This window comes from Porites lutea, chromosome 14, assembly GCF_958299795.1.
Source record: "Porites lutea chromosome 14, jaPorLute2.1, whole genome shotgun sequence".
Taxonomy (NCBI): Eukaryota; Metazoa; Cnidaria; class Anthozoa; order Scleractinia; family Poritidae; genus Porites; species Porites lutea.
This window is the reverse complement of record NC_133214.1, coordinates 4,988,298-5,011,139: the sequence shown is the minus strand read 5'-3', so window position 1 is coordinate 5,011,139 and position 22,842 is coordinate 4,988,298. Positions and strand designations below refer to the sequence as shown.

General features: G+C 38.6%; 2 protein-coding genes and 1 long non-coding RNA gene across 3 annotated transcripts; 1 reads left to right on the top strand and 2 right to left on the bottom strand.

The window, feature by feature from the left end:
- Window positions 1–2,143: 2,143 nt before the first annotated feature.
- LOC140924412 (uncharacterized) lies at window positions 2,144–11,082 on the bottom strand. The gene is made up of 9 exons (XM_073374445.1): window positions 10,824–11,082; window positions 7,609–7,869; window positions 6,188–6,411; window positions 5,966–6,060; window positions 5,118–5,274; window positions 4,568–4,631; window positions 3,886–4,178; window positions 2,924–3,098; window positions 2,144–2,431 (listed from the first exon to the last, which is right to left on the bottom strand). Exons 1-9 carry the CDS (start codon window positions 10,927–10,929, stop codon window positions 2,211–2,213), a joined length of 1,596 nt encoding a protein of 531 aa, XP_073230546.1. The 5' UTR covers window positions 10,930–11,082; the 3' UTR covers window positions 2,144–2,210.
- Window positions 11,083–14,873: 3,791 nt separating this feature from the next.
- Window positions 14,874–16,045, top strand: LOC140924785 (uncharacterized). Its single transcript, XM_073374777.1, has one exon. The coding sequence runs from the start codon at window positions 14,951–14,953 to the stop codon at window positions 16,031–16,033; it is 1,083 nt and encodes a 360-aa protein (XP_073230878.1). The 5' UTR covers window positions 14,874–14,950; the 3' UTR covers window positions 16,034–16,045.
- An 886-nt stretch (window positions 16,046–16,931) lies between these two features.
- Window positions 16,932–19,679, bottom strand: LOC140924405 (uncharacterized). The gene is made up of 2 exons (XR_012164276.1): window positions 19,539–19,679; window positions 16,932–17,442 (listed from the first exon to the last, which is right to left on the bottom strand). It is a non-coding gene; the product is annotated as an uncharacterized lncRNA (long non-coding RNA).
- Between the last annotated feature and the right edge of the window lie 3,163 nt (window positions 19,680–22,842).

Genomic DNA, 22,842 nt, shown 5'->3' with positions numbered 1-22,842 from the left:
CTTCCTGAGTTACTACTTTTTTGTGCGTCACAGGCCGTCAATCATCAAATGACGTGAGTCAATTTCTTATTCAGTTTTTAAGAAACTTTATTTTGTCTACTTTGTGTTCTCGAAGGTCTTCTAAGAAAGCTGTGTAATTTGTACATTGTAACTCTTCGATCTTACAACTCATGAAAGCACAATGCAAATGAGTAGTAATGCTGGTCACTTGGGGAATCTATTTTTAGAACAATGTGACCAGCATTACTGCTCAAATGAAACGGTTGAAAGCTGTTGCATCGATATATTTGGTAAGATTATTTACATCTATACTATTTGAATAATAAAGCTAGGAAAACTAACCTTGAACCTATATGGATAACTTTTAAAAAGGGTTGTAAAGAATTTGGGAGATAATGGGAAAACAAACAAATTACTCAGCAAAAACCCCTCATTAACTCCGAGCCTTGACCAGTTATGTCAGTGTTTATGCAAGGCAAATTTTCCTATGATGTTCATAGAATTATGATTATACGATTTACGACAGGCCTTCAGGTTGTGATAATATATCCCATTCTTAATGCCCGGCCAAATTTAACGTCATCCAGCATGTTGTTGGTTCAATATTGCTGGAAGATGTTGAACATCGTTACCTGACAATTTGCAAAAAAAAAATAATAATAATCTCCGACCTCTCCCGGCAGTTTTCAGTAGAAAGCCGTGAAAGACTGCCACATTGGCAAAGTAAATATTTGTGGACTAATCACGACACAATCGACACAGTCTAGCCAAGGAACCAATCAGAACCGCGGAAAGCAATTATTGAAGGCGCCAGGTGCAAAGCGCGGAAACTGACGTGGGTGAGCAAGTCGTACTTGGGATTGGTCTGTATCTGATTGGCCGAGGTGGCAAGATATTTTCCAGCCATTCACAAAGCATAGAATAGCAAAAGCAAAGCAATCGCGAAATTACTTTGGCCACTCAATTGAAATCTAATGAATGAATTTTTAAAATGCAATGAATAAAAATGAGCACTAGTATCATAACAGTGGCGAAAGAAATCGTAAACATCGGCCCGACATTTTAAGATTGAGATATACTACACCCGAGCAAGGCTCTTTTTATTTTTTTCAGTATGTTATTTAAGAAAACTCGCACTGAGACAGGAGACTATGAAATAAGAAATAGACCTCTTTAGCTTGCTTTCTCCCAATATAAGTCACGTGATGTTCTCAAGCGAATTTGTTCTTTGTCTTGTGACTAAGAAGTGGTTTTTCTAGTTTTCTTGAGTATCATCTCGTGGTCTTCATCTGGAAACCTACGGCGCGTGATTTTAACTATATCTGATATTTACAACAAATGGCATGAGTGACCTTATTATCTTTTCATCGCCCCACGTTAACTGCAACCTTACTTTGTTCTTCTTTGAAACCTTCCTGTCCCCTCCACCCCCCCCCCCCCCTACTTGGTTCCAAGGGCTTTTCCCTCCGAGATTGGGAGGGGTGGAAAGGAGCGTGGCGCTAGAACACGTGGATAGCGACCCCTTGCTATTGCAACAGTTTCATGATTTCAACTTTGAAATGACATTTCATTAATCGCTAATATATGAGAAGTTTTCTTAGTGTCTGTATGGACGTGTGACCAGCCGATGCCACGGCCTTTTTCCACCCCTCCAAATCTCTGAAGAAAAAGTCAGCAAATATGTGAGACCCAACTTCCTGCTTTTTTTCTCCTTTGATCTGCAAATTCTTTCTCTGCTTTTAAAACCAAACCCTCGGCCAAGAAGAGGAATATTGAGGGCTCTTTTGCCTTATAATTCGCAGCCTCCACTGCAGGATACAAAATCTAAAGAAATTACTGTGAAACCTCTATCGTGCTAACAGCGACCTCCCTACATCGGTCACCTCACCTTAGCTTGTGGTTAAAACAGCTGGGCAGATTTAGCAAAGACAACGCGAAGACAGTGGCGACGGTTGCGCGCGCAATTCTAAAAACCGACTTGACCAATGGCAACGCGGCAATTAAGCACCAGAGGTCACGTTCAGTCCTGCGTTTGACATTGCATTGTCTTTGCTATATCTGTCTATAACCTCTAGGCTTATTTCAACCTCCCTATAAAGACTACCACACTCCTAGGAAATCGTGCCACCTTTTCCCGAGGTGATCGTTGTGGAGAGGTTGGAAGGCCAGTGCTAGTGCGTGTCATTAAATGAGTACAGTTCACATGCTTCTCACATGCTTCTCATATCTCCTCCGCTTACTCCCATACCCATCACATTAGAGTCACCCGCCCCTAACTGATTTCCATTTCTGCGCTTCAGTTCTTCAAGTTTCTTGTTCCAGGCGATGTAAAATCGCTGCACTTCATTCATCATGGCTTCCTCGATCTCGGCGCACTGCATCGCTACCAGGCTTTCGTACGAAGTCTCTGGTGTCACGATTCGCTCCACCTCTGTAAACAAACAAACACGAAAAAAAAACTTGGTAAGAAAAGGGTTTTTCCTCAGGAATAAAAACACTCTGGCCAAGTATCGATGGCGGTGGCGCGAAAGAACTTTTCCAAAGTGGAGGAAAAAGAGTCCGAGTTGACCGGCGGCAGTGAGGGCAGCGAATAGGGGAATTTTCCGATCATCAGTCACAACGCGCTTTCTTTTTTCTTTGGACATCGTTCGAGTCAATTGTACAAAATTTACAGAGTTTCAGCGGAAAAATTTCCTGGTGGTAGTGTGACACCGAAGCTCCAAAGCCATATATTGTTTAAAAACAGACTAGGCTGCTTAGCAGTATTCACGTGCACCCCTACTGTAGACTTGTAACTTTTTAAATCCATATCCACTTGTTGTTAAAAACAATGCTTTTCAGTTTCTCATAGTCACTGTATATATGAGGGTATCCACTTCCCCTCCTTCCCAGCTCCCCCCGGATAGAGTAACTATTCACTCACCAGTTTTAGCTTCTTTGGGTTGACGTGGTCTCCAGTAAGCAAACTCCCAGATGAGCCCACAGATGGTCAGCAAGCCCACCAACCCTATGCATGTGTAAATGGCCTTCTTGAACATAGGTGACTCCGCGTCGAACAAGTTGTTGGTCTTTTCCACGGCTGCACTCGCCTCCGGATCCTAACAAAAAAAAATGGGATACCATAGAATCTACAAGTTTTAATTGAATCCTGTTCTACTGGAAATTCATTCTAGACTGTCTCCAGTCTCCTATTCGTCGCGCGCCTACCCTTACGAGCGGCCAGCTTGGTTTCAAATGTAAGGAGTTAAGCCTGGAGATGACTATCAAAGAAATATACTTAGGGTAATAGGGTTGGAAGGAGGCGAGAAAAATAGTGATATTGCGGGCAGTCTCTCTAGCATAATAAACCCCGGGGCTCGGCTCTCCCTCTCGGTACGCATGAAACTAAGCTGGTCACCTGGAACGCTATAAAAGCACTCGATCTCGACTGAGAGGACCAGGCTGTGTTGTGTAAGTCAAGTAGATTCGTGCTTCAAGTTTCGGTTCTGAACTACCATATTTGTGCTCACCTGCCCCTCCCATAACTCAAAGTTAACACAAAGTTCTCGCTTAGGGAAAAATGTTGGTTCAGGGGAGGGGTAGGTGGGCAGTTAGAGAGCCAATGAGATCATACAGCCGTGGCTGACTCGTCCCCAGTCGTCTCTCATTATTAGTACTAGCTAGTATTTGGCGTGGAAGACTAGAACGGGCTCTTTAACGAAGGGGATAATTAATGAGTAGAGACAACTAGACGACTGGGGACGAGTCAGCAGCCAGGGGTAGTTTCGTTTTTCAATTAAAATGGCGGATTGGAAAAAGAGAAGGCCTTCGGGACGAGGTTGAAAACGAGGCTGGCAACAGTTGTGGCAGTGATTCGACAGGATGATTTCACAACTTCCTCATTACCTCCATTGTTTGCGCGCTCTTCTGAATAATCTCAGTGATCTCAGTTTCCATGCTGTTTAACTTCTTCCTCATGCACTTCTCCGTTGCGTCGTTTTGAAGAAGACCAGTGATCACAAAGCCATATGCAAACTGATGATCGAGAACAGTGCCCACGCGAAGGTTGTTGTCTTTTAACACTGGATTTTCCCCATTATTTGCCCAGTAGCCCGCGACGTAACTGTCTAGAAGAGCCCCGGTTATTTTACTTTGCACGTCTGTTACGGCATTTTTCAGTTCTTCGACGACGTTCTTTTCTGAAACAAAAAGATTGTTTAATTTTAGATATGACCAAAAAATTTTTTGGTATAAGAGGGGGAAGGGTAGATACGCCCCCAAGTTAAAATATTTTGGAAGGATTAAACGCTAATTTTTTGACGTCCTCTATAAAGGTGATAAAAATATAATTGGATATGACACCGTTAGCAAAGTCTCTTACCGTAACCGTAATTCGCCTCATTTGGCTTCACGGGTGAAACACTGATCTCGGGCTCGAGACGAAAAGGTAATCGACATTGAGAGCTTTGATCTGGGCGGTGGCGAGTCTCTGGCCTCAGAAAGTAGGATTTAGGGGTCAAATCTATTCGGCTAGAACAAAATTGATGCTGAAGGTTTCCTCATGGATGTTATTATTTATTACACCAACCTGTGACTTTAGCATTGTTTCTCACGCCAAGCCTTTGCTCCTCTGTGTTCTTCAGAGCAACAACCTGATGACAAAGATACGGTACACCAAGCCGGTGAAAAGATAGCAAAAACTCAAACAGAATTAGGTACTGAGATATTGAGGTTTGGTTGGGTCAGTCAGTTTTGTGCCAACAGGAAGGAATGGGTGATGTGTTTTTTTATCCACCTCATTTCCAAATGCTATGGCTCCTTCCCTATATAGTTTTTTAACAGCCCTAGTGGGTAATCGTGCATAGTGCGAAGCGGCGAGATCAAAGGCAGTGGCTAGCCTCGCCCTCTCCTATGGGCTTAACTTAAAAAGGTCACCAGCATTAATTTTCTCCTAACAAAAGATATACATTGTCAGAGAAGGTTAAGAGAATTAATAAAATGATCACTACAGAGAAAGTGCTTTGATCTTTTATCAAATTCTCTCAACTAATTCTTTAAGGAAATGTATGGAGATCAGTTTGGAGAATTTGTATACGGATCCTGGGGTTTAAAGGGTTAAAAGGCTGAAAATGACTCACGTCTGATCCGTAAAGTTTGATTTCGTTGCTGAGGGATATGGCTGTCAGCGACGTTGTAACTGTAGCAGTGAAAATGGAGATGATCACGAGGCCAATAAGAACCCATATGAATGCAAACGTTCGCGCCAAAACTGAGCGAGGAGCGCGATCACCGTAACTGAAAGAAAAAGAATCAAAAATTAGATGGAGCGCAAGCTCATTATTTATCACCTGCGAGAATGAAAGACTGTAAATTTGCCACTTCAGAAAGGAGGGTGGGTCACGTTAACTTTCGCAAAGACTTCTAGAACTGTTATTAGGAACAGGAGAGAAATTATACAACAGCTGACCGGCGCGTTCTCGGTAACGATCACGGAAACAATTGCGTGACACATTTCAGCTCCATTCCCCTTATCACTTTTGGCAAATGATCGTAGCTCACAAGGAAAAATAGTAACTGGGTCAAATGAATCTACAGGAAAGTCGACGCGAACGTACCGCCTCTTATACATTCGACTCTCTCAAAAGGAAATCTTTTAATGTCAAATTATACCCTGCAGCATTTACCACTCTTGTTTTAATTCAAAGAAAACGACGAAGAAATGCACAGAAAAGTAAAAAGCGCACTGAAAGGTATTGTTTTTGTCCATGAAACATTTTTAAGGGGGCGGTACTCATTTCTTTTCCTGACTTTGTTTCTTCGTCACTGCTTTTGCTTTCTTTGTAAACCGGTCATGATAACGACCGTAAAGCATAACAAATGTCCCTACCGACCGGATTTTTTTATAAGCGCAGAAAGAGTAGTTTACTTACTACCAAGTACCAAAAAAGGCAAGAATTGTGTAAACGGATCAACAAATGTAGCTTACCCAACAGTAGTCATGGAAACGAAAGCCCACCAAAAACCTTCCCATGTTCCTTTGAAAAAAGAGCGAGGAAACTCCTCCGGGTTCCAGTAGGTATCCTACGAACAGAGAAGAAAGCGAAGTATTTATTTGTTTTATTATCATTTTGCCATTTACGTTAAATTCCGTATTTCCTCGAATAATACTTTGCTTCACCGCAGTAAACATTACGTTTAACACACTTACTAGAGCCCAGACCACTATTCCTGAGAGTGCGGCCATGATCAGCGTGAGCAATAGAACAGGCCACCCTTGGAAGACTGCTTCCATGACAGCTTTAGCGGCGTTTGAAGAGTCCTCCTTCTTTACGATGAAAACGACCCCGGGGGACTCCACAACAGGGTAAAATGGGTGATTTTGGAAAGTTATGTCTTTCATGTCGCCATAGATAGGCATGCTCATCACGGTGCCTTTAAAAGAAAAAGAAAATATTACGGTTTCTGTCAGGTTTTCGCGAATAACTACATTAGCACCATTGCATTTTTTCCATGGAAGGGATGGTAGCTCCCAGCAAGGAAAGGAATTTTACTGCACTGCTCACCAAACACAGAACCAGGATTGGCAAATGTTAGGTCAGCTTTGCACCGAAGATCAAAACGCTTGCCTTTATTAATTGGAGTTCGTGTGACATGGCGAAAAAGGGACTCGATGACATGATAGATAGATGATAGTTTTTTTACCCACCCAGTTCTTCTAAAGAAAACCAAGGAAGAAATCGTTTGTGTCGAATACGTCACATATTAGGTAGAGCTCCCACTCTCCGTTCCTTCATGCAGCAAGTGAGCAATACTCAAATGGATCTTACACTACACGCCGGTGATATCATGGCTTGAAACGAGCCAGGAACAGCTTATATTATAGTTTCCATTCATTTCTTGAAATTTTACTGCACTTCTCCTCAACAAAGTAAAAAGTATGGGCACTGTTGGGCAAATCCTATGTGAAATGAGCTACGCTGCTTTCAAGTAACCTTTTGCTAGTTTTCAGAGAGATAGAGAGATGATCTGGGACTTAAGTCTTAAGGCATAACTTAAGAGCTTTGTTAGTTATATATAAAGCTACAAGAAATCTGGAATCCCACTAACGATTAGAATCCGGACCAAGAATCCGGAATCCACGGCGCGGAATCCAGAATCCAAGACTGTCTTGAATTCCCTTACATGGGACGAAAACTATAATCAACTCAAATTAAGAACAGATTTTAGTTGAGTATTGAGACTTATTTCGCATTTGGGGTGACATTGCTGTTGTGCCATGAACGTGCTTTGTGATGGCCTATGAAAATCATGCGCCAGATTCTCAGCCAGTCAGAATCCAAACCTCGACCAGTCGTAACTTGCTTGCGCCACAAGTTCCCGCGCTCGTCACTGACTGATGTACTTGCTTCAGGACATCATTGGTTCATTGATTACCCATGTGCATTATGATTGGTCAAAGTAATTAATTCCGTAGACACGTCATGAACTTTGCAAACGCGTCTTCCCACGTTTGCCGTTTTAGCTTATCTGAATTATCACGCTTGCTGTGATAGGCTAAAATAATTCAGACTTTAGTTGTGATGTTAACGTCACACAGCTAAAAACTACCACAAAAGCCTGCTTATGTACCGTTCATGTTGATATGTTTCTTGACAACTTCGGAGTCATTGGAAGGCACTTCACTGTAGTTAAGCTTCACGCAGACTGGGACACTATCCAGCTGAATTCCTTCCGGATCTTTATCACAGCATTCTCTCACCAGTTTTTCCAAAACCTGATGGAATATACCTTTGACCTCGCCTTTCTCGTTTTTGTAGATATAGGGGGGAATCTCCCACCAGTCTATCTTGAGCGACAAGGGACATCTGTCGCTAACTTGTTTTGCGCATGCTGGCATAAAAATACAATACAAAAACAGAGATTGATGAATATGATGCAAATCTTCAATGAAGAAGTGCTGATGTTTTACGAAATAATAATCATTTATGAGTTATGTGAATAATCTAATTAAGCAACTGTGTATGAGCTTGGAAAAAAATCATCATCACTTCTAGAAGGAGCACTTTAAAATCAGAAACTTTGTTAAGTTTGGCAGTGGTCTATAGACGTTGTTTTACATTTCGAAACACTCTTCAGACTGAATACGAAGTTAACACTGTAAGACAAAGAGAATAGAAAATTCAGCGAGGTCCAATGAAATAAACAAATCAATAAATGAACAACTAAATGGCAAGAAAAAAAAGAATTTTATGGTAGTATTCAAAGAGTAACTTTTCGTCTTCTATATCCTAGATCAAACTTTGGAATTTTGGAAACATTGGCTTTTGGGGGAGGTGAAATTCGGAGTGCATGCTGAATAAAACCCCACGGAGCAAGGGCGCCCAGAACTAACGTCAAACCCAAACCTCATCAGATGACGTCGCTGTTTATAAGGTAGTTACGTCTGAGTTAATTTGTCAGAACTGCACATAGGTCGTTGGTTAAAGAAGTTCCGAATCTCTGGCTCATTCTGGGTACCCAGGGGTACGAACTTTGTTTCTAAACTGCAAGGAACTTTGCGCAAGCAAACAGTGCGAGAAAAGAAGAATAGGATAAAGTGCTTCCCTGCCTCTTCTCATTCCGCTGTTCCCAAACCTGTCTCTTTACCAACCACTCGATTTAATGTGCAACTGATGCGTCCGTTTATCTTTTTGCTTGATATTGTACTTGTCAAGGTCAGGATTGATATTCGTGAATAACAAATCTTTTCCTTATAGGACAGGCCTCGGCTGTTCAGAGGCTAGATAGCGCTATTGACCGAATAAATCTCTATCCAGTGGATAGTGCAATAATTATTAGTCTCCCCAATACCTATCCCTGGATAGGGCTATCAACGTTTGAACAACCGGGTCCAGGTGTTTAAAGAACTAAAGAGACGGTATGGGACTTGACTTAACTTGGGTTCAAAGACATAACGTGAGAGCTTTGTTAGAAAATACAACCGGGAATTTTAGTTCAGATCATCTTGAGCGCTATAGAAGTATTTAACTGGGCATTGAGAGTAATTTCGTGTTTGAGGTGGTATTGAACATGTTGTACAGCCATGACTTTGCTTTGTGATGGCCTAAGAAAATCTTGCGCCAAATCTTCATCTACTGTGCAACGGATGCGTCCGATAACTTCTTGTTTGATACTGATTGTACTTATCAAACTGAGTCAACTTTGACAATCGTGCGTGTTTTCAGTTGAACAACTTCTGCTTCAGTTTATTTACCTAACAGTATTGATTTATCCGTCCTCATTTTAAGCTGCGCATATGTTAGAGCTCTCTCCTCTTTTCGCCCATTTGCGCTATTAACCCTTTAAGCCCCGATATCCACTTACAAATTCTCCAAACTGATCTCCATACATTTCCTTAAAGAATTAGTTGAGAGAATTTGATAAAAGATCCAAGATTTTTCTCTTTAAGATCATTTTATCAATTCTCGTAGACCTTGCTCTTGACAAGCTATGGATATCGTTAGGAGAAAATTGATTTTGGACACTATTGTGTCATAAAGGGTTAAAACAAAGGTTACGGTTTATCCCGATTTGTTTCTTCACCATCTTTAATTAAGGCATGTTTTCATCTTTTCAGAACAAAGCGGATGAGAACGATTAGTTCTCTTACACGTCAGTTATGCATAATTTATATGGTAAAATACGAGAGCAAATTTATAATAACTTATATTGCAGATCTACATGGATACAACAAAACGCCCACGATTCGCTGACAAGCCTAACTTAGCTGGAATATTCTAGAATGCATTCTGAACTCAAGCTTTCTTTAATAAATTAAAACTTTGAAAACTATTGCAGGTTTAGCACGAAGAGATTCATTAAATTCTCGCAATGGGATGGCACAAGACTAACTTTAATCTCTCAGCTTTCTGTACATGTCATGAGTTTTTTCTCCAGGGTATCGTAAAGATATAACCGAGAACAAAAGCTTTTGTGGAAAAAAAAAACTATCAACCGTAAAGTACAAATTGTATTTTATCTCGTTTCTTGTCAGAAAAAAGGCCGTTTATCTCAAAACCCCCTCAGAGAGAGGTTAAAGATATGTTTAAAGTTACCTGTAGTGTGGCAAGAGTTCGAGGATATAATCTCAGCTAATAGTCAGTGGTTAATTCTTAAAAAAGTTCGACTGGAAATGATTCCTACCGGTAAACTGCAATTGAAGTCACTAATTTGAATCAGTTCCTACGTCATGAAAGATATTGAAATAAATTCATGGTATCCGATGTTGAAACAGTTATTTCCCGTTATGCAGTTTACATGAGGATGTTCTCCGTTACCGCAAATATTAATTATTAAAAAGAAAATAGGATTTCCTTGAGACTTTGAGCAAGTCATTACCTAGTCAGTATTCTAAAACTTAAATGATTCCCTGAATCCTATATCGAAAAATAAATCTGAAGCAGTAGTTCCTTTAAGAACTAACCTTTTCGGTACTTTGAACTAAAATCCATCTACAGCAAATTAAAGTTATTGTCAGAGTTTCAGAAAAGTCATCAAGCCATGGCGAATATCAACAATTCAATCTTTTCTTCTAAAAGGAATTATCTGTATTTTAAAAGCACTTCATAAATCTCTATTCTCTATTTCTATTACACGCACGGCTATCCCAGGTTACCGACGTAAACTCAATTATCCATCGGCTGGCCGGTCACCTGCACAGCGAAATATATCTTGTATATTTCTTTAGCGCATAACACAAACATATTAGATCTAGAAAATCGACATATTTCAATCGAATCTAACGCTATCCTGCACCGTAAATTTTCCAGAAGCTTTTTGATCGAAAAGTTCTACTAAACACTTACCGCTAGTCGCATTGGTGGCGTTAGAGCTCGCCAGCGTTTCCCAAGCTCGGCTAATAATCACCAAGCTCAAAATAGAAAGCGCGGCATTGAACGACATGCCAGTCATTTTATGACGGTAATGCTGCCTTAAAATCCTCTTCGGCGTTATAAATGTTAAATCTCAAAAGTTGGAGTCAAGAAGGCTTTTGTTTTCCGGTTTTATCGTAGTGCTAACACCTTCGTATTTAGCCTTCATGCACGACTTTGACAGCAGCCATTGCGAAAATGCAAATTTCTACAAATTCAAGTTTGTCGTTTGCGCCATGGAGATTAGAATCATTTATTATTAATAACTGACACATCGAAGGCCTGCTTAATTCGAAAAAACTCCCCTTTGGCTCAACGAATATATTTTTAGATAGCGTTCTAAAATATTTTCGGTTAAAATTTAGAAATGAGAAATTTAGAAAGAGTCAAGGTATTGAATAAGAAACTTTAAATGTGGTTGTGCTGGTTCGCGCGCATGCGCGAGACATTCATTGACAGCTGCCGTATTCGGCTGCTTAGAGACGCAAATATACCACATTGTCAGCTTTCAAAAATGCAAATGTATATTTCAATGCACAAGCTAACATACTGTGAGTCAAGCACGGCGAAACACGTAGAAAGAATTTCTTGCGATCATACTACAGTTATTTTCTATAAACACTGATTATATCAAACCTTAAAAAATATTTATATACATTTCACTTAATTAATACTTAGGGACAAAATTGTATAGAATATTCAATTTTTTTGTTTCTGTTTAACTTAGATACTTATATGTCCGAGATACACTTTATATTAAGCTCTTTACAATGTCTTTAATTCTCGGACTTGTTTAAATATTGTCAGTCTTTTATTAATAGGAAAGTCAGGGTTTAAAATTTCGTGTTTCATGCTACGTATTACGTAGCATTTCGCCTAAAGATTTGTTAAACACCACTTCTCAGAAAACAACAGATTCACATCTCAAAGTGTAAACCAGATATTGCAGAGAGCGTTTATTAAATAATAATTGAAAACGCCCAATTTGTATTCAATTGGAGAGTGCAGTAAAAGAATTTCAAACCGTGGCTGAACACTCTTAAAATCTATTAACTCTTTAACCCATAAGATCAAAATTTCATTTGTTGCCCCTATTCATTTCCTACAGAAGTAGTGTGGAGAAGTTGATAAAATATCAAGCAACTTCATCTTGTGTGATCATGTCCGTAATTCTCATGACCACTCCGTTTTACAAAGCATTGATATTACAAGGAGAAATTTGATGCTGACCACTCTTAGGGTTTAAAGGGTTAAAGTGCATGTCTAAAGTTATGGTTCTTTCAGATTTTTTTTCTTGAGTCATATACATAAGGCTCAACCTTGAAGTCTCAAATGCTAGCTAGATTTAAACGACATTTTCGGCAATTTAGAAAAATGTATTGACGACGAAACGCATACAATGGTCAAAACGTTGCAAAAAATTCCTTTAGAAGTCTCAAAATCTCTGAAATTAGTACCGTCATTTTTTGTAAAGAGATACTCCTGCAGCCTTTCAACCCTGTTATCAAAACTGTTAAATTCTCTTCCGTCCCCCTTATGCATTTCCTATAGAAGTCCAATTGAACCTCGATAACTGGAACTCGCTTAACTCGAACTAAATTTCCTATTTCCCTTGATCAAAATTTCAGTATCAAAATTTCACTGAAATTTACACCGATTACTCGAATTCCCCGCTAACTCGAACTGTTTTTCGTTTCCCTCCAGAGTTCGAGTTTTCGGGGTTCTTCTACCGTGAGAGATGTTAAATTATAAAGCGAATTCATCTTGTGTGATCACTGTTCGTTAATTTTAGTGACCACTCTGTTCACCAGAAGAAATTTGTTGCTGCTGTTCACTCTGAGGGCTTAAACGAACAAGGGTGTGATCAGTCCTCGCTTCTGAAGAAACAGTAAAAGAAATTTAAAGTTGCCCGGAATAACCAGTCCTGTGGGATTTGAACTCTTTTCTTCAGTGCAAACGCTTTCTTTTGTTCTAATAAATTTGCATAGATGTTGGCCACGTGAGTGAAAACACCCTATCGAGTGGACATATAGCCTTATAAAGGTCTTTATGAACGTCTCCATCAAATAAGGCAAGCGGTGCCCCTGACAATTGTTGTAAAAGAGTGAAAATCCACTAAGCCATACCGAGGCGTTTTTTTGATTAAATACGATTAAATTTTCAGCAGTTCGGTTTTACCAGTAACATATTCACCTGTATAAAAAGAACACCTCTACAATTCGGACGCTTTCTTCAATGTCCGTATAGAGAGGAGAAGTGCGACGTCACGTTACCATGGTAGCAAAATTTCCTAGATCACAACAACAGAGAGTTTTTGCAACGGCTACGGCGAACGGCAATTAAGCAATAGGTTTAGATTGGCAATAAAAACAACTTTGCACGTACATCACGCTTTTTGTCCATTTCTTAGCTGTTGTTGCACTACTGTGACGTTAAACTTCCTAATTTCACGCGCCCCCTTTATGGAGTAAGAGAGCACAACACAAAAATTTTCTTTTTCTTTTTCTCAACATAGATACGGTTCTTTCGGATTCAACCCAGAAAATTTCGCCAATACTTGACAAACGAGAAATTAAATAAGATCGATGAAGTTTGAAACAGTGCGTATCCACTTTTTAAGTGACGTTTTGGGGCGCGATCCATTCAACCAAACTTTACGGAAATTTCGGTCCAAAACTCAATGGATCGGTTTGGTCCAACCGGAAAAGTTTCGAAAAAACGGGTCCACCTTTTGAGGTGGTCCTCTTTTCCCGGTCGGACCGGTTGGAATTTTGGTTGAATGGATCGCGCCCTTGGTTTGTTGCCATCCAGAAATTTTGCTACCATGGCAACGTGACGGAACGACTTCTCTCTATTAACGAGGTTCAATAAACACGTTAAGAAGACCGCTCACAAATACAATTATGCTTGAATGAGTCTTATAATCAGAGTTTTTTAATTGTTTATTATACTTAACGTTAAAATTACTTTAACCCTTTCACTGCCAAATATGACCAAAGGCAAATTCGACAAAAATCCCAAATTTCATTTTGTAAAATTTTTTAAAACAAATAACACCACATGAAAGTACTTCCAAAGAGATTTCATTTGAGTGGTCGCACCATGGGATTTTGTCCACAGACTTACAAGTTAGAACCACCTCACAAACTCCATCATCCACTCTGGCAGTAAAAGGGTTAGAAAAGGGACATATATGACTCATGAATATATTTTATCTTTCATTTTCTATATTTTTCTACCAAAAATGTACTCTTGGCATTCAGAGACATCCATATAAAATATGGAATTTGAATTCTTTGAAATACAAATTTAAACTAGAGCATACATGAAGTAACCTGTCGTGGTGAGTGACCTTTGAAATGCTTCGATAGTTTGCCATTATCGCATCAGCGGAGCGAAAATGGACAAAATTTTTTGAATTTCTCGTTCTCAAAATAACCAAAAAACTGTACCTAAACAATGAAATCGTTGTATTTTCCTGTTGAGGTATCTTAATGTCGTTGATATTGTATCCAACTAAGTTAAACAATCGCAATAATTATCACACGTATTTTCAAGTATCAAAATAAATGGAAACACTGGTGTTGTATCTTTTTAAATTAATTTCACCACAGGGGCAACATTTCCTAGTTTTGGAAATTCATTTAACCGTATCAAAATGATGACCGCCAAAAAACAACAGTCAACTTGTAGTTAACATTTCAAGCTAAAGACGGATTTAATTTAAATCACGGAGTCTAGACACGTAAAACGAAGAGATATTTTACTTGTTGTTTTTCATTTGCTTAAATAGTTGATATTTCCCTGTTTCGATGTGAAACACGATTATTTACCGTGTTGTGTTTTCATGCCATCCAATACAAAATAACACCAAAGGCTACTGGTACCAGCCCTTCTGGTGGTGGAACTATCAGCTGTCTCAGTTCGATGAAGTTTTTGTTTGCAAAACGGAAACCTTAGTCATTTTGTCTCGTTGCCATTTAAAGAACGAGTTCCAATGCCTTAAAGGCGTTTTCAGTGCAATTTGTCAGAATTTGTCGTTTAGCAGCTATAGTCCATGGATGTATTCGCCTCTGCGTTCAAGCTGTACCCTGTTGGTCGTTCTATCAACTTTGGGATTGTTTTTCGTCGTCTATATACATGTTCGAACCATATCCCTCCCAACGTATTTACATGTCTTAAGGATCAACGAAATAGCATTTCCATTGGCCAAAGAATTATCTAGCTATAAAGAGAAGCCGTTCGTATACCTTGTGCAAGCAGAGAGCTGTCTATCTCAACATCTGCGGTCATTTGTAAATCTTGAGAGCAGCACCGAACGAGACTTCATAGTGTTAAGCTGGGGACAAGAATGCTTAGATTTATCGACAAACTTGAGCGGTGTGGTGTATGTAAATTACAGGAATACTACATGGAGCTCTGGAAGAAATATTTTATATGGACTGGCCTTGAACAAAAAAATCAATTATCGGTATTACATTTTTCTTGACGAGGATATAGAGTTTTCCTTTACAGCTAACACATCTCAAGATTTCTACAGCACGGGAACAAAACACCCACTAAAAGCATTTGAAAACTTTCTACTTAGTTACGAACCCGCTGTGGGATTGTGTAATTATTGCAGTCGATGTGGGAAGCCACTAGGAGATGGCTCGTACGTATCTGGTCTTTGCTGCTCTCCACGACCAACTAATGGAGATTTACCGCCAATTTTACCAGTATCTATTTCGTTTGATGCTGCTGTTAACGCCTTTCACACCCACGCGGTTAAATACATTTTACCGTACAGACTTGACTATGAGAACATAAGTTGGTGGGAGAGCCAGAAATATGTTATTCTGGCCTCGGATATTTTATTTCGAGGCCAAGTCGTGCGATATACTCCAGTGACGGCGACAAACAACAATCACAACGACTATCCCCAGCAGCTGCTTGACAACTGGGCCGACATATTGGAAGATATAAGAAAGACCACACCCAAACAATTTAAAAATCAGAGCGTTTTCAACAGAGAACCCATCGTCGACATGGTTCCTGAAGTAGTTGGAAATGTAGTGCGTACCCTACTCTGGAATCTCTCTATTCCTGAGCCAAAAACTCCCATTATCCCATACAGACACTTTGATCGATACGGGGAACATTGAATGACCAGAAACTTTCTTCGGATACGTTGTCATCAGAGTGGTAATCTTACTCCTATTGGATCAGTCAATTTGATAGATAGAGTGGTTTTCGTTTGAGTGTCGTAAAACCAAAACCAAAGTAATTACTCTGGCCAATCACATAGGACACAGACAATACATTGAACCAATCAAAACTCGAAGTAATTACATGTGGCTAACGCAAAGCGCGGGAAAATGCATGCGAGCGCGTCACAATGGGCTTTGGTTTTACTTCTGATTGGATGAAAAGGTGGCGCGAATCTTTTAAGCCAATCGCATCGTGTAGAAAGTGCAAAACCAATTACTTTTCGGCACTCAAATGAAAACCGCTCTATAAGGAGAAGGACAAAGAGTTACTCCTTCCAATTGTCCCCTGCGCGCTTATTATTTCAGTTTAATTTTGGGCATACCAGCAGGGGCCTCTACGAGGAAAGAGATGTCAAAGTTAAGGTTATTGAAAAGGGCAAAAGCAACTTAGCAAACATATGTTCAGGTTATAAATCTTTACGAGGGATTTAATAGATATTAATGGCACAACCTCGAGAAAGTCCTGAAATTCAACAATTTCGTTATACAGGCCTGGAAAGTCATGGAAAACTAAATTTTTGTTTTGTAGGTAAGTACTCGCAGATGTCAAAGCAAGGACAATGCAAATCTAGATAGAGACAAGTAATTAATCAGCGCGAACGAAACGCGAAAACGGTTGTCACTTAAAGCTAAAACTTTTTTCGCCCTGTCTAATTTTTGGATTTGAAATGAAAGGTAACGTGCCTTTAAACTAATGTTTTATCTTTACTTTTCACGCGCAGCATCATTTTTTATTCGTAGTTATAAAAGATCGCATTTCCTTATTCTTGCAATAAAAATAAAAACTTTCCAAGCAGGGAAACGATATTTATTAGCTGTAAACAAAAAAACATTCCAAATCTTTTTAAACTTCCTTTCCTTCTCGAGCTCAACACAGTGGCCGTTTATTTTAAAGTCAATTTTAAAGACATTTCCAGACAATAAATATTTTGTCTCTATAGCTTGTACAGGCATCTAATCTGATCGATTAAGCTTCCTTCGGGCTAAAGATCTTTTGCCAGGTGCAATTCGATTTCCGTGATGCTTATGGGTTTGTATTTCATTATATATGGCATCGGAAAGACTGGATGCAGTCGAGCCCATGTCTTCGTCGACTCCTGCATCACCAGGCCTTGGCGGATACTCGGTCTCGTCTCGTTTATTTTCCCATGCCTTTGGATAGTTGCGCCACCTGCTATTTCCCCATTTTGTTTTTAGGGTTTGAGATTGAAGGTCATGGCCCTCTTTTTCTTTTCCGCATCCCTCTTTATACTTTTCGTCACCAGGTCTTGGCGGCCACATCATGTGATGTTGAGCAAATGTCCCTAAGACGAGAAACATTTGTTAACATTGTCCCTATAAATCTTATTTCTAATTTCTTAATTAAGGAGCAATGAAAGAACAGGAGCCCTTCACCTAAAAAGCGTGAAAAAGTTTGAATGCTACTTTTAACTGATACAACTGTGTGTAACCAGAATTGATAGCTACTTATCCTATTTTCATAATTCAGTTTAAAGCCCGTGTGACTCTGTCCTTCAGTTCTCATAAGTATAGAGAATTGCAATCTTGCAATGTCTACATTTTAATAATCTTTCTTGTTTTAAAAGCATAAGCCTAACTCAATAAGCGTGTAAATCGGTACGAAGCAAGTAGAAAAGCTTTGTGTCTGTGCGCTTGCCCGCAGTCACGTTTTTGCGAGCGTCACACGTATAAATCGGCAGAAGGCCATAATGAGCACAAGGGCAAAAAACAAACAAAAAAACAAAAATTTTGGCACTCGCTACTGAACTCTTTTTTTCTGCCATCTTGGATTCTCATTCTAACGTCAACAGTGGTGGATTCAGGGTCTGCGTATTTCGTTACTAGAGCGGTTTTCATTTGAGTGTCGAAAAGTAATTGGTTTTGCACTTTCTACACGATGCGATTGGCTTAAAAGATTCGCGCCACCTTTTCATCCAATCAGAAGTAAAACCAAAGCCAATTGTGACGCGCTCGCATGCATTTTCCCGCGCTTTGCGTCAGCCACATGTAATTACTTCGAGTTTTGATTGGTTCAATGTATTGTCTGTGTCCTATGTGATTGGCCAGAGTAATTACTTTGGTTTGGGTTTTACGACACTCAAACGAAAACCATTCTATCTGCTACTAAAACCAGTATTAAATCTGTGAAGGAAACCTTATAGTGTTACCATTCAAATGAAACCTTTTCGGCAGAACTTTTACATAGTACTAGTTATTTCTTTTGACAAAAGAATGTTTTTAAGAATTTTCTTACCTTGATCTTTTTAAGAGAGAAATGGTTACGCTTATTGCATCCCGGGGGGTACTCTTTATGGCCTATACGGGGAGGCTTTCAGGCCTCGGGTAAATAAACAGTAGGGATTTCACTAGATAAAGTATATCAAAGGGTAGGAAAATCTGTCATTTCGGTCTGTAAATTTATCGAAAAGGCCTACAGAAGGATTGCATGGCTGTGAAAAAGGCAAGAAAAATCACCAGTTTTGTGATTTATTCATATTTAAAAGAGCGTGCATTCACAGCAGTTAAAAGGGATTTAAACTAGGTAAGTCAAAGCGCAAGGTGTTGGACTTCAGGGCGGAGGCCCCCCTTTTAAAATTTTGTTTGAGTACCCTCCCCCTCTCCGTAGATATCTTCGTGCTTATGCTAGTGTCATACATGTACTCAGTAAACGAGCTCTGAGACTAACAAGAGGAGTTGATCATGACACTGCCAAAAATCTTAATTTATAATATTAGTTAATATCCTGGAAAAAATCAAGCAAAACAACCCAACCCAAAACGTCCGTCAGTAATTCGCCAGTTCAACTTTCAAGGGCTTATATATTTGTCAAGAAAGAAATTACATACAAACAAACAACAGCACGCTGACTGGAGATAAAAACTAGGAAGGAGCCACAATTGAATTTCAACCCCTACAATGTCTAAAACTATAAGATAAAAATACTTAAATCGGAAGAAAAAAATAGGTAAATAATGGAAATATACGTGTGCACAGTAAGGGTCTGCTACGGGTGTAACTGTGGCGGCCGATAGCCAAAGAAACTAAGCCTGATCTTATCAGTAGTGAGCATGTAGAACACTTAAACTGTTGAGCACTGGTAGCATGCTTAATAGAATGAAAGGAGACTATTCCATGATATAACTGAATAACGGATAACGGACCTAATAGCATAGAGACCTCACGAAGTTTTTTATAACGCCTCATTAAGTTTCCGAGGGATAGTTTGGCTTTACGCACTGAGATTGCGCATGAGCGAATCTTATTCTGATGGATGACATTTTGTTGAAAGAATGGTGCAGTCTGTATTCACCTGTTGTAAAAAACGACCATGACGTTCAAGGTGGTTATATTTCTTTTCCGTTCCAAATTAGGCCTTCACAAGAAAACCACTTGTTCTTACCTGAAATACATATGAAAATCCCTAAGGAATAGGCAAGCACTAAGCCTGGATTCATAATGTTCGAAGCCGATCTACACGGTGACTTAAACTGCGCAGTGATTTGTACCTAGAATGCTTTACTTATAGATAGTTTTTGTTTGCGTGGTCGGACGGAATAGTGAAATTCTTCTGAATATAAACTAAATACTCGTACAGGAAATAGACGCAACTTCCTAATCAATTTAAAGTTCTTTTCACAAAAAACAGTAGAGTATTTTGCCACAGTACCGTTTTAAAAGGATTTTAGCTTCAGGCATAGAAAGAGAAAGGAAGGGTTACTCACGATAATCAGAAATATATCTTGCTAAACTTTAAAACTTGAAATTTTATTTCCAATTAACAATTATAGAGGGTGCTTGACATAGTTAGGATCTCTATAAAAAGTTTTCATTTGTACCGGGAAGTAGCCTAAAAAGTGTAAAATTTATGGTACCAATTTTAATACATATAAATTGCATTACACCATGGACACGTAGATGCTCGTTTGGCGTCATCGTGTATCGTATATTTTAGTATTTACCGCCCTTAGAGTAAATATAGGAAATAAGATACTCGCAAATTATAGAATTAAGGCTGTTTGAAGAAAGATGATTTAATGGCGTTAAATTGTGACATGATTAATTATTGTCAATGCAAAACATAACTTTATCATTTATCATTTGTCCTTTTGCATCTCTCAAAGCATGTTCATTTATTGCTAAGTGAAAACACTGGAGGCTATTTGAAATTCACAATAAAACTCGAAACTAAAAAATTAATGGAAATTGCATGTATTTTTAGCTCGTGGAATTTGATTGTGTTCTTTAACCCTTTCACTGCCAAATGTGGCCAAAGGCAAATTTCGACCAAAGTTCCACATTTCATTTTCTAAAATTTTGAGAAACAAATAGCCTCATGTGAAAGTACAGGCAGAGAGCTTTCATTTGAATGGTCACATCATAGGATTTCGTCCATAGAATCAAAAGTTAAAGTCACCTTACAAAACCCCATCAAACAATCTGGCAGTGAAGGGGTTAAAGTAGCGTGGAACCTGAAATGCTGAAAAGGATAACCGCTTAACGTCGAAGGTCTGCAAGACTTAAAGTATCGCTTTTAACTATGCCATGATATGCGTGATAAATAGAAGATTCTTTACAACGTCTGGTCAAAGATTTTGTACGGGAAACTTTAATCACTCTTTCGCGTAGCCGCAACAAATACAAAAGTTAAATATCCTATATATAAATACAAATCTTATTACTGTAAATTTAATTAAGATTAATTAACTACATATGATAGTTCCTAAGAAAGCTCTATTTCATGTTATAGGCAAAGTGAAGTTAGTCCTTGAGTAATAAAGGTTAGACTGAAAACACGAGTATGGATGCCCTTCTTCTTGAAGAATAAAACACCTTAGTAGTTACTTTAAAAGTTAAATTAAGGAACATATATTTTTTTGACAAAATGGTGGGTTGATGAGGATAAAAGTGACGTGGTTTTGTCTTTAAACTTTGAAAATCTAAAGGACACTCTTTGATCAAAAGGAAATAAAAACCCAAAGTGAAATCATAAGACCGTGAGTTATCCTAGCAAAGAAAAGCTACTCATACGTGATTTAAGACAAGCTTTGGTGTTTAGTTTATAAAGTGGTGTCAAGTGGAAAATGGTACTAACAGCTTTCCAAGTACCCTTTTTTATAGAACGGCTTTTGATTACATCTTATTGGTTTCCAAGTATAGCAACTCGTGTATAAGGAAAACATTAAAAAAAATTGTAGCATAAAATATCTAAAAGACAGGAATATTTTTAGGCTCCTTTAGGCCAGAAAGCCCTCTCAATTCACTTTGACAATGTTGGGGTTCAGTCCGCTAAGCTGTCAAACGGCTTTCTTCAACGAAACGATTTGTGTTAATTTGCTAGCGTTTAAACCACAAAAAAATTAAAACACTTTACTTTGTAGAACAAGTACGACTGTCGTCATTCAACACACCAAAAAAACAAAACCAATTTCAGTTTTATTTGGTTTGTTCATCTTTCTGTTCTGGGGTTTGATTCACATTCATATTCACAAACAACTTGATATTTCTTCTTTTCCGATAAGACAACTATACTAACTATTACATAATATCTCCTTTCAGATTTAGTCCTGATAAACTGAATCAGCAGCAACGACGGTAATATCTCTCCCAGATTTTATACTGATAAAATCACTTAAAAAGTCCAGATCCACTAAACTCTGTACCCTCAAAAGAGGGGAAGATCGATTTGCACTCTTAATAAAAGTATATAAATTTTCTGTAAACGGTCAAGTTTTTTCAGTGGAACTTTGAAAGGACAACCAACATTAATCAAAGAAACAAACAGGCAAAATCAAGTTTAGTTTATCATGATCAGCTTTTCACATTTTTGTCTTGTAGGATTTCGTTCGTAAATAATTGGAATTGTTGCATTTGAGCCTTACCAGAATTATGCCGAGTATTAAAGTAATATATCCTTTCAGACTCTCAGTCATCAAGAACGGAAAAGTGAATTAAAACGCCTTAATGACTATTTTTCACTTTGCTCTTTTTTTTTCTGAGGTTGAGTTCATAAATTGACGACGAAAACTTCACTAGTTACTGTAGTAGTCAAATTGAAAAGTTATATTTAACCTACATCTCTCGTTCTATTTCCTGATTAAGTATGCAAATTAAGATATGGTATTTTTTGCGATGTCAATTCCGTCACGATAATTTAGTAATATTGGCATTTATGTCCATGCATATTCATTATTTCTTTATTCCTGTCTTTTTAGGGCCTTGTTGAATTCCCTGTTTGGCTTTCGGGATTACACACAGGTATTTTAAAAAAAAGTTTTATTGAATTTTTTTTTATCCTTTTAAACTTGCGTGAATAGTTTTGAAAGCTATTCACACTTTAGGTTCATTGTTTTTTGAAAAATACGTCCGTCAGTATGAACCTTTTCTACTTCTGAAAGAACTGACGGTCAATATGGTTAGCCCTATCAGTCAAATACCGAAAATACAGCTCATCTTATCCAAGGGAAACTAATAAACGTTTTTTATTATCTCATGGTGGCGACCTTTTTAAGAGCTGACACTTCACTTCATTCTAAAAGAAGCCTTCTTCTTCATTGCAATTCATCGGAAATATTCAAGACGCACTGAAACATATTTATCAACGTAAAAATTGATGATGATAGAATCTGCATTGTCATGTCTAAATATTTAGAAGAACAGAGTAAACGTTTCCTAATAATATAAGAGGTTGCTAAGGGACACTTGTC